This window comes from Ctenopharyngodon idella, chromosome 22, assembly GCF_019924925.1.
Source record: "Ctenopharyngodon idella isolate HZGC_01 chromosome 22, HZGC01, whole genome shotgun sequence".
Lineage (NCBI taxonomy): Eukaryota > Metazoa > Chordata > Actinopteri > Cypriniformes > Xenocyprididae > Ctenopharyngodon > Ctenopharyngodon idella.
In genome coordinates this window covers 6,322,075-6,334,960 of record NC_067241.1, presented here as the reverse complement: position 1 = coordinate 6,334,960, position 12,886 = coordinate 6,322,075, and the positions used below count along the sequence as shown (strand labels likewise).

The window sequence follows — 12,886 nt, the reverse complement described above, 5'->3', positions numbered from 1 at the left end:
AACAACATTCTACTACAACAACCCTTCCTCTTCTCTAAAGCAGCCCAACATGGCCTCACCTCCTTTGTTGCGTGTTCCCGGGGGTAAGGTTTATGTAAATTTTGGGGTTTGTGATGTCACCATCCCAGGAAGAAGCTCGTTGTAGTCCCTACCAGCCGTTTGATTTCTGTAATAAAAAAAAAAAAAAATCTCCTTTTGCATTGAACTTTGAGCGTCGTAACTTTGCAGATGTTGTTTATGCTCAAACAGCAACATTACACACTAACTAAAGTTAAAAAAGTGAAATCATAATCAAGGACCCCTTTAAGTATCACTGTATTCCAGATCTTCCGCTCTACTGTTGTATGACGTGGTTAAAATGGCTTAAGTAATTCAGTTGTCGACTGTGCGATTCAAATTCACTAGAGCTGCGTTAACAGCAGCATAATTAGACAGTGATATTTTTGCTGTGAAGCTTGTGGTATTAGGTGAGGTTTGTTAGCGTAGACCAACGCTCATTTGGCAGAGCGTTGCTGGAGGGCTGGGTACAGGCAGGAATGGGGGCTGACGCCACACAGTCTCACAACAGCTCCCTCGCTGTGGGGGGTTAGACTCGATGTGTGCGCGTGTCTGTGCGTCGTACGAGGGTTTGTGTAGCGGTGTGTTTGTATCCCTCACATGGAGCCGAGGCTATGCTGCTATGGCAACGGCAGGATCCCTCCTCAGGACAGCAGCAAGCAGCCAGGCAGTCTCTGCAGTGTGTTGCATTCATGAATTAAAGCAAATTAGAGCCCACTAGTAAACCGCACCAAACTCACAACAGGCTTTTTCCGTTTATTTTTATTAGCCATTTTTGCTTCAAATCGTGATTGTGCTGCCGCAGAGATGAGTGTTGTGAAGCGCACTAACCTCTTCCCCTAGTGACAAACAGGTGAGACATTAGTTTCAACTAATTTAGTTTGTGCACATCTCAAACTGTCACATATTTTTCAGATCATTTGGAGATATTATTCAGGAAATGCTGTCACTGAAGTTGGAGGAGTCGGTTATAGGAAAACAGTGCAGGGAAGGTTTACAGGCAGGTGGGGGACGACTCACTGTGTGTACTGGTATCAGAGCTGGACGTGTCTATGTGGGTGTTGGTGGGAAAGGTACAGGGCTTATCTATCAGCTCATGCAGCTGATCATTACAAAGCCACTGCGGTTACATATGGACGCACTTGTCCAAATGTCAGTTTTTACATACGGCTGACCCAGTTCTACTCTCAACTGTTCAAATACAGTTTGATACCATCCAACATGGTTTTCACAGAAAGTGCAGTGTCATGCTATACTTCATCTAAATTCTTGTATAATTATTTTTGAATGATTATTTTATTTATTTATTGAAAATAATAGAAATAAATATATGCATTTTTTTTCATTATTATAACTTTATTTTACACAACATTTGTTTACGGTCCTGAAATCTGAATGCCAAGCAGCATTACAAGAGTTTGTCCATCAGCACAGGGGCTTTTCACTCTTTGCGTCACTGTGCTTGTTTGTATTTGCTGCATCTTGGATCAATTTTCGGTCTTTGCAGATGATCCGGCTTTGGCATCGTTTTGCATTTTAGTCAGTGCATCAGAATTTGTCTAAATGATATCTAAAATGTAAGTTACTCAATATTAACTTTGCATGCATTAAATTGCTTAAAAACCGAAGACATTTGTAATTTTACAAAATCAATGTTGTTCTTTGAACTTTCTATTCATCAAAAAACCCTGGAAAAAAAATCTATCACTGATTCCACAAAAATACTAAGCTACACGACTGTTTACAACATTGATAATAAGACATGTTTCTTGAGCACCAAATCAACATATTATAATGATTTCTGAAAGACCATGTGACATGAAGACTGGAGTAATGGCTGCTGAAAATTCAGCTTTGACATAAGTATATAAAAAATTGAAAAGAGTTATTTTAAATTCTAATAATATTTTACAATATTACTATTTTTACTGTATTTTTTATCAAATAAATGCAGCCTTTGTGAGCATAAGAGACTGCTTTCACTATTTAAGTGATTTGCCAATGTTTTTTTTTTTTTTTTTTTAATTATGACCACTTACACCACAGATGACCACAGCACCTAAAATAAATACTTTATTTACACTTATATGCATTTAAACCTAAAATCTTAATATTAAAAAAATAATAATTCATGTCCAGGTAGGGTCACCTACCTAAATATTAGAAAAGCAGTAAAGCTGGTCTGGAACAGAATATATGTTATATTGACTGTGTTGTGTTTATGTTTAGTCTATATTGTAAGCTGTGGCTTGCTTTATCTTAAATGTGGCCCATAAATTTCTCTTCTCCACATTTCACTCATATATTCTCAGTTCCAGCTTCTACATTTTGGTCTCTTGGGAGTGTGTTGGAGTCAGTACCTATCCATAAAGGTCTCCTGTGGCTGTCTTTTTTGAAGGGAGGGGGGATCCAAATGCAGGCAGAGAAATCTTGGCACGCATGGCTGGACTGCCACTGACCTCCCCGCGCTGGGGAACGCTTCACTGGGCTGACATAGCCCGCTCACCCTATGGGTCAGGGGGAGGTTGGCGGGGGGGTTGTTCTGGGTGAGGATGGGAAGCGCACTGCCCTTCAGCTCTCTCTTACTCACCATATATACTCCCATACATAAGCTACACTGACTAATATTAATAGTCAAAATGTTCAAAACAGTCAAAATTAAATGTTGACTAATATTAATAAAGGCTTTAGAAGTATTGTTCATTGCTAGTTATGTTAACTAATGTAGTTAACTAATGTTAACAAATGAAACCTTATTGTAAAGTGTTCATTTGGATTGGTAAAAGGAAGTTGTTTGGCATTGTTTTCCAACTGTGTACTTGAAAAAAGTTGATTAGATCTTGTCACGTGGCAAATTTGTGTCAAGGCTTCCACAGAAGTGTGCATGTTAAGTATATAGCATTTCTTTCTCTGTGTTATCGAATGTGCCAATAGATTTAAGTAGGCACATTAAACCCCGCCACACCGACCCACATGCCCCCACCCCCAGCTTGTGCCAAGTCTGCCCAGCGTCCCGCCTCCACACTTACGCTCAGCATGGTTGCGGCGCACACACACAAAGATACACACACACACACATACACACACACAGAGGTTAGAGCAGACAGACGCGTGACTCATTAGGCATTCGTCCCCCGGGGACAGTGCTGGGGGAGCACGCCACAGCTGCAGGAATGTCATGAGCTGCTACTGCTGTGTGCAAATGTGTGTGTGTGTACCTTAGCAGAAGGCCAGCGCACCTTTCAGAAAATACAGCGCCAAGAAAACGTCTCTCTGCTTTTCCATATCATCCTTACTGTCTGAGCCAACAATAAAAAATGTGAGGATGCCTTCAGAACTCAGAAGTAGACTGAAACACATTATACGGCAGATTATACACCGGATAGATCTGGTCCCGCCTCCTGATCAGTCACTACAGCGTTCTGGTTTAAAATGCACGATATGGTAACGGCTATGACGTGAAACACCTGTTCACTATATCACTGCCCTTCACCATAGAGACCAACTATTAAACTTAGTGTACTTGAAAGGAACTGTGTCTTCTAGCAGTTATGAAGTTGCTTAAGAAAATAATGTTTAATAAAAAATTGTGTCTTTTAATATTTTTATTATTTAGTAGCTCTCAAACCTTATTACGGCCACATTAGACTTTGGGCATGTAAAATTGGATGCAAACAGGGTGAGATGTCACACTCTTGGCTTCTGTTGTTAATAATAAAAAACAAACAATACAAATAATAATAAATTCATAATGTGAAAACATAGCATTTACTGAATTAGCCAATAACATTTGAATTCAGCCAGGAGGTCAATCTGTGATGTTTAGGCCCTAGATCCTCTATTGGTCAAGCATATTCTTGCTGTATGAATTTGCAGGTCAGAGTTCACCAAACTTTTGTACTGAACTTTTGTATGCAGCGGAACACAAAATATTTTCGCAATTAGCTTGTGTTTGTGTTTTGAAAGAAGTCTCTTATGCTCACCAAGGCTGCATATATTTGATCAAAAATACAGTAAAAAAAAAAGGAATATTGTAAAATATTATTACAATATAAAATAACTGTTTTCTATTTTAATATATTTTAAAATGAAATTAATTTTCAGCAGCTATTATTGAATTTTCAGCATCATTACTCCAGTCTTCAGTGTCACATGATCCTTCAGAAATCATTCTAATATGCTGATTTACTGCTCAAGAAACATTTCTTATTATTATTATTATCAATGTTGAAAACAGTGCTGCTAAATATTTTTTGTGGAAACCTTGATACGTTTTTTTTTTTCAGGGCTCTTTGATGAATAGAAAGTTCAAATGAGCAGAATTTGTAATCTTTTGTAACAATGTAAATGTCTTTACTGTTACTTTAATGCATATTTGCTGAATAAAAGTATTAATTTCTTTCCAAAAGAAAAAAAATCTTACCGACCCCAAACTTTTGAACAGTAGTATACATATTCATCATCTTCAACCAAAGGTCATAGTGTGTGTGTTTGTGTGTGTGTGTGTGTGTGTGTGTGTGTGTGTTTGCTTGTTACAACCCAGCTTAACTTTGAGCAAAGTTTTTGTCTTGCTTGTTATGGCTTACAACTTTACTGTGCTGTAATTCTGCTCTTTTCTTACTCCCTCTTGTGAGGTATTTTCTACAAGAACTTCCCTCACAACTAAGTTCGAAACATCTCAGCTCAAGAGTTTTATGGGGTTTAAGACCGATACACCATCCGGGCTGATTACTCACTTCGAGTTTACATGTGTGGTTTTATATTTATGTGTGTGTGTTTTGTACAAATTTATATATAGCTTGTGTCATTGAAGGGCAGACATCAAGTGTGGGAGGGCTTATTCATAGAAATGCTGCTTAGAGGAAATTCATATTCAATATTTTTTCCATGCCTGAGTGACAGAGTGTGTGTGAGGGTGTGAATGTGTATGTATGTACATGTAGGCGGGAATTGAAGCCCAGGTTTTTTATGTTTTTGTTTTGAAGCACCCTCCCTGACTCCCTCTGTGCGGAAGTGTTACCGGAAATAGTGCGCAGCCGCCCCCGGTTCTGCGTCAGTTACGCCGAATAAAGTGAGGGGGCTGGACGGGGGCTTTCCGGGAGGACGTTGAGAAGGGTGGGGGTTGGAGAGGAGGAATGGGGGCAGGGAAGTGTGTTTGTGTGTGTGTGTGTGGAGGCCTGTCTCCGCTGAGGCCATGTGGGTAACAGCCGTCTCTCAACGCTAACTTTTATCAGATAAAGCATCACTAGTGCTGGCACACTTCATACATGGCTTCCAGTGGCTGTTAACAGCTCCATAACGCACTTGCCGCACGAATCAAATGTCACCAAAAAAGCAGTGTTTGTTTATGTGTTCGCGGTTCTGTGTTGATATCATTTCACATGAGTTTATACAAGATTCATCTTAGTTTAAACAACTTGGACGGTTAAATAAATCCGTCACTTGTTGTGTTCAAACTAAATAGATCTAATTTTATATGTTAAACTGAGAATATATACAAAAATCTGCTTCCTCTGCAAAAAGGGAACAGAAAAAAAGAAAAAACAGTCGCTCTGGAAAAAAGTGTGTTCAGCTTGCCCATCCTCAGGGATGTTTTCATCTTTTTCGTCTTTTTTCCCCTCTTCTTTTTAATGTATGCCACTTGAGAGAATCCAGAGGGGCTGCACCTGTTTGCCTCTTGGCTAGTCTCTCCACCTCCTGCCCCAGCCTGCCACTCACGCCTTGGCTCCTGTGGGATGCTCTGCATATGTGTATGTGCGCGTGCGAGCTTTGGGTGTGGAGGAAGGATAGCTGCAGGGCTCTGCAAAGTTTGACAGAGCCCGAGATGCAGGCATGCTCACACACACATACACACACACACACACACACACACACACACACACACACACATACACCACCCATTCACACAAACAGACTTTTCAGTTGAAGTTTTTCAAAGCCATATTCATTTTTCTGGATCTCTGAACACTACTATAGGGGAGATTGGGGTAAGCTGTGCCAATTTTTACTTTTTTTTTGCTGTGAACTGAAATGAGAAGAAAGTGTCTATCGGATATAGCAAAATAAATACGACTTCTGATAAAATTGGGGTACAGTAGCACAAATTTAGTGGTAAGCTGTGTCATGTCAAGGAGTAAATGGAACCCTTTGGGGAATATGTAAACAATTTAAAATTTAGGCACAAATGAAAAAAATCTAATGTAATAATGCACAAAATTATGCACAAAATAACTTTCATAAACCAGACAGAAGGTTTATTATTTGTAATATCTTATTGTTGGATTTTCAACATTTTGTAGTCATGTTCATAATAGTATTATCTGCATTTGGAGCCACAGCATACCCACACTGTTAATTGAGACACTGACACAGCTTACCTCAACACATTTGGCACCCCCCATGGTATTACAAATAATTCAGACACACACACACACACACACGCATATAAACAGCATTTGTTAATAAGAATGGAATGTACATAGGCTTAGTCTTGGCGGACAAGATCTGCTACGTTGCTGCTGCATGAGTGAAGGCTACTGCTGAAACATGCACATAAATACAGTGAATAGAATGCAAGCTGCTGCAACGAAAGAAGGGAGAATCCCTTAGCAGATCTAGGCAGGTGGTGCTGGGGAGGGTGGAGGGCTAGGAACAGTCCCATGCCGTGCTGCACTGCACCGGTTCGAGATGAAATTAAATGTTCTTTTACATAAGTTTTATGTCATTTTTTAGCAATTTTCCCATGTGTACCTCTTGGTCACAAGTAGCATGATGGGTGTTGAATAAATATATGGTCACATGGCAAAAATTGTGTACTTTTACTTAGATTATTGGGCAACATATTGCACACCACTCTTCCATTCTGTTTTTGCAACCAGTTTTTTCCTCTTTCTTCTTTTTCTTCTTCTTCTCTTTCCCTTCAAATCCTCTCTCCCTTTCTGCTCACTCATGGATAGAGATAGACGCACAGAAATCTGCACTGACCCCTTCAGGTCACATTAAAGGTCGCCCAGCTTCACACACTAAACCCTGAGGGCCTCTCATCCCCTTCATCCTTCGCTGTCTTTAGATGTCTGATACGGATAGAGGGAAAAGGAAGAGAACGAATCACTATCACGTCCCGTTTACTCACCCATCCTCCATCACTGGTCTCGTGGATCAATGGTCTCTCTCTCTCTGCATGGATCTCTCTGACTGAATTTTGCTGTTATTTAGGGAGTGCATTTCCACCCTTCATTCTGTCATAACTTCATGATTTGTGACCTGTGATTCATGATTCATGACCTATTTAGGTCATATTACATCGGGAGAATTTGGAATGACTATTTGCTGGAATTTGCTGGAATAACTTTAACTGCAACTTTAGATTGTCATTGTTTACAACTATAGAATATAAGAAGGTGTTAATATCAGGAGTGATGTAGCTTAGTGGTTAGATAAATGACTAACGAACTAAAAGGTTGCATGTTTGCAAGTTCCTTGAACTATCACCATTGTGTCATTTATCCGATATTGCTTTGAATAAAAGTGTCAGCTAAATCAGGGATTTTCAAACTTTTTGGTGCCATGTGATGATCCCTATTATTGAGTTAGAATATTATGATTTAAGATTAAACATTAACAATTTGGTCCTATTTATTTATTTATATTTAGCTATTTTTTTTCATTTATTTATTTACTTTTGCGGCATCCTGGGGTTCTCCAGATTCAAAACCCCTGTGCTAAATGACAAAATAGAGTAGTGTATCTGCTTGGGAAAATTATGAATTCACATTGCTTTAAGTTTTTTATGTGTGTACCAAAAACTCTAGCCTTTGATGAATCAGTTTTAGTGAAACAAACATAACAAACACAACAGTAATACATTCAGAATGTGTTTTATCAGCCTAAAGAGAATTGAAAGTGTGACGGATCGGGAACATTAGCCATTTCTCTGTACCGCAGCTCAAGCCAGTAAAATCAGAGAAGGCTGTTCCCAGAGTCTCAGTCTGTCTGTCCCCTCTGTGCTCCTGCAGAACCGTGGGCGACTGGCAGAGAAACGCACCATCCCCTTGCCGCCAACACGGGTGCCCAAAAAGGAGCTGGCCTCCGTTTTCAGCAGTGACGACAGCGAGGGCAGCGAGCGGGCCAGTGGAGATCATGCAGACATCAAACAAGAAGAGCTGCATTACACTATCATGAGAAAGAGGTGAGAATTTGTGTGTGTGTGTGTCTATGTGTGTGAGAGTGTGGGTGGGCATAAAGTAGAGTGCCAATCCCAGTGCCAGGGATTGATACATCAACCATCATCTGCCGGAAAGGGGTTAGCCATATCAGACATCGGTATACCACCAAAGATCTTTAAAGAACCCTTAGGTCTTTACCCTCATAGTCCCCTATTTTGACACACACATACCCTCTAACACACACAAATACACTCATTTACTCTTTTGGCAGACACTACAGGCACACACAGGATGTGCCAACTCTAAATACCCATGCTTGGGAGCCCACAGGATACATACACAGAAATAAACATGGGGTCTTCTCATGAACTATATGAAAAGTGATATTGTTGATGAGGTATTTACAGCCATGTGGCAACTTTCTTGATGCCATAGATCTCAGAATGGTTTGAAAGTTTTCACCTGATGTTTCCTGGTGTGAGTTAGTTAAATTTCACACCTTTAATATTTCTGTTTGTGCCCTTAACCGCATGTTATTCTATTTTGGTCATAGCACTTGCTAAAGAATGTCGGAAGCAAGAGAGTACTTGGTCACCAACGACTAAAGGGCAGTTCACATCAAGCACAATATCTGTAACTATAAAGTTTTAATAATCATTCTAATTCTATGAGAATAATGCAGTCCATACCACAGCTATAACAATAACAACAGAGGAAAGACATCATTGGAATCACTTTCAGAATTATTTTTATAGCTGATGAACGATAAAAACATTGACAGCCAATCAAAATCCAGGGGCAGATGACATAACCCTAAAATTTGACCCTAAAGTAGTTATTGCTATAGTTATCTTCATAGTTGGCGTTCTTGGTTGACATTACCATGATGTTTAACTTAGTTTGCTGTTTACCACAGCATTTTATGTCAGTGTTTCTGCACATGTACTATGGTGGGACCTTGGTGGTATTTTTGGTTAGTACCTGAAAGTACCATATAAATGTTGTAGTGATCATTGAGTACCATGGTATACCATGATATACCATGGTATGTTTGTCATGCCATGCCATTTATGCTATAACAATCTGGCTAGAGCAGTTTAATATTGATAAACTAGATTAATTTAAAAGAAGTGAACGTCTACTACTGAGTTACTCCACTCACTCTAAGCACAAATATTGATACTTTTTAGTGTTAAGTTTGTTTTATTGAGTCCATTGCAATGCATTCTGGGATTGCGGTCTCTGTGAAGTATGTATGAAATGTTGCCTTAAAATTTGGCCCAAATGAGGGAGCATGATTAAGTTTCCCAGTTTTTAGAACAGTCATAATTTCTTCTTTCCACAAAAAGTAAAATTCATCCAGTGATGTGCTACAAGTTCCACATCTCCGTCTTCAATCAGTGCGAGGGAATTCAGTGTTCATTAAATCTTCATGAGCTGTGTTTGGCCTCCCTCCTCTCTGGCACACAAACCTGAAGAAGCTTATGAGCCTGCGGTCAGTGCAGCATTGAGCTAAGAGCAGTGGCTAAAGCAAACGGTTTTTCCGCCAGTGTTTTCGCTCTGCCTAAATGCATTACAGGTGATAACTAGCCAGCAGATGTCAGCCCTGGCAGGTGAGTCTGGGGAACCACGTTTTTGTCAGACCATCTCCGCTTGTACTAAAGAACTTGTTGAAAAACCCGGCCTTGAGGTTCTGATCTATTATTAAGTTTCCTTTAATCATTAGAGCATGCCTTTCAAAGCTAGCTGTTGCTTCGAGACTGCAGGCTTTCTGGCTTTCGAGGGTCTTTAGGTGATTTTATACTCACGTTTTTTGAATGGAAGTGTCAGCAGCAGTTTCGATGGTGTTTGCAGTGAGAGTTTGTGTTGGCGGTGTCTGTTGCGCTATGCTGGATAGTTAAATCTCCAGAAAGCTTCAGTGCTTCTAATGAGAGGAGTAAGAGAAGACAATGTTCTCCTTTTCTCATTAGCCACTCGGCTCTTGCTAAAAATGTCTTGGTTAGCCCTAGCTCCTGTCAGGTTTTCTTAAAGCAACCGCCAATGCTTATAGCGATAATTTTATTTATTTAGGGTGCACTTATAGACTTTTTTGCTGCAGTAAATGGCGAATGAATTCCTATGGTTGAGTCAGTTGAGTGTAAGAGGCTTGGGTTTATGCCCATTGGTGTTAATCGGTACATTTGGGTCATTACACAGCACTGTTAGGATATCATTCTCAAGGCAGCCTATACATATGTATGAGGACATGCCCTCTTCCAGCATAGGCAGGTCATAGCTGGATCAGTCCTTTTTGTTGAGCCCTACAAGCTAACACAGTATGCTAGCTAGCTGTCATATTCATTAAAGACATCATTGGCCAAAACTGAGTGATGTGAGGTTGCATATACTGTGCTGTGCATTGAAAACACCACGTGTTCAAGCGTAACTTGAATATGATTATGTTGTGGAATAAAGAAGGGCTCCGAGTTCTTACCTTGGAGCGGATCAGCCCTGAATGCCCAGGTACAAATATAAGCCCTCATCTGCAAGACTTTCTTGGTCACTTCTTTCACTCAACCCCGAGCCGCTGGCTCCTAGCAGCCACTTACCCTGTGACATCGAGGACGGCGCAGGAACCAGAACCGGCCAGCTAAACTCATTACAGTGATCTCCCCCCAACACTTCAGACGCCCGCGTGTGAAGATGCTAATGAATTTAAAGAACACTTATGACTAATATCTAGGGCTTTTACCCTGTTAAAGGCGGCGGACTGCGAGGAGCCACGTCTCTCCTCTGTTCCGGGGCCGCTCACCTCACCCCTACTTTACTCAGATGAGGATCTGACCGAAAGAGATAATGGGATGTTCAATCTATGAAATTCAATTTCCATTGAGCTGGACTGGGTAAGTGAGTTGTGGAGGGGTCTTAACAAATTGGATTTAGTCAATGGATGGTGAAGGATGGGGAATTCTTTTTTGCGTTTGATCGTATTTACGCCTCATCATTTGCAGTTTATATTAGTGTTGTGGTAGAGTGTGCTTAGTGTTTCTTCAGTCCAAATGTATCTGCTTATACTGTGTATATATATACATATATATATATATATATATATACATACACATTTTTTTAATTTAATGCAATGTTTTCATTGCAAACTATATTATCAGCTTAACATTTTGAATGAAAAGTAGCATTTAAATGAATTTCAGAATGTCTTCGTATTTGTTTTTCTCTTTTGCTTTAATGACAGCAGCACTTTAGCTGCATGCACTACACAAGTTTGCCAAACCTGATGATCATGTTCTCCTGCATGATTTGAAATGAACATCTTGAGCGTCAGTGGAAGAAGAACATCTGACCATCTGTATAAAGTAGTTCACATGATCAGTGCCACAAATTTACTTGGATTGGTGATGTAGAAATGGGGAGGAATCTGAAATATTTGTTATTCATTTTATGCCAATGTTTCTTTGTTTTAAATTTTTTAAATCCTAAAACTTTGTTTATTCTCAGGTTTAAATAATATTTTCTCAGATTTTCTATGTGGACTCCACATAGACTTTTGGACCCCACTGTACTTTAACATTCTGCTTAAAGGTATTTTAAACCAAAATTTGTGCAATTTCGGATGAGGCCGACGAATACTTTTCCGCAATAGTGTGCATTCAGTTTTCAAGGGATTTCCAGCCACTGCCGTGAGAAAAGCTGGTACACATTGACACCTTAAAGAAGACTCCCTATATCTTTTAACCAGATTAATGTTAATGGCCAGCAGGTTTATGGGTGATTAGTCCTCAGTCCTCCTGTATCCTGCAGGGAAACAGACCTTTCTCTCTTCGAAAACATGCTGTGCTTAGGCTGAAGTGTACCGCCTTAGCTTCGTCTTTTATATTCCTTTATTTTAGTGATTTCACATGTGGAGGTTGAGGGTCTTCGGGTCATGATGCACTAGAATATCTGCATAAATACCATACTGAATAACAGAATAACAGGCTTGGTTTTATAATCTTTGAAATGTAAGTAAAATCAACTGATAAAGACGACGGCATGCATCGACTGCCATCCTATCTAAAAAACGAACACTTTCGCGATATGCTTTATCAATAAAATTTGCAGGTGTGAGATGTTTGTCATAGTATTAGTCTTCAAGGTCATGCCAATCATTTCCTGAAGCCTACCTGTGCACAGTCAGGTGTGTCAACACCAGGGCTTTGAGAAGTGCTGACTGCTTGTCTGGGTCATTACTGAGTAACCATCATGGATTATATAAGATAGTATACTTACTCAGAGGACAACCTGCTAAGAAAAGCCTCCAAAAAAGATTGCCCATCACATATTTTCTATTATAATAATGCTAATGTAATTATAAAGCCAATTTCATCTCTTGTGTAAAACTACCTGGCATTTAACTGCTGATTAACTTAGGATACTCTCATGATTTTTGTTGATTTTTTTCTTATTTACAACCTATGGAAAAAACTAAGTGCAGAAACATAAGTGGATTAGATGAAGGAGGGGAGGAGGAGGCAGGTTGATTCCAGAATGGTGGACCCTCCCCTTGAGCACGAGGGACAGGGAAAGGAAATAAATCAGACAACTGTTGCACCTGTCTGGATAGAAATACTGTCTGTCTTCCCCCGGGTTTCTGCGGCCTCTTCAGAGAAGGGCCTGACCTGTCTGTGTTT

The 12,886-nt window shown here is 39.9% G+C and overlaps 1 protein-coding gene across 3 annotated transcripts in view; it reads left to right on the top strand.

The window, feature by feature from the left end:
- Positions 1 to 12,886, top strand: part of samd11 (sterile alpha motif domain containing 11) — a 76,442-nt gene that overhangs the window by 23,577 nt on the left and 39,979 nt on the right. For all 3 annotated transcript variants that reach the window (XM_051880349.1, XM_051880348.1, XM_051880347.1), the window contains one exon: positions 8,073 to 8,245. In XM_051880349.1, the coding sequence (XP_051736309.1) occupies positions 8,073 to 8,245 (173 nt within the window). The remainder of the gene's footprint in view (positions 1 to 8,072; positions 8,246 to 12,886) is intronic.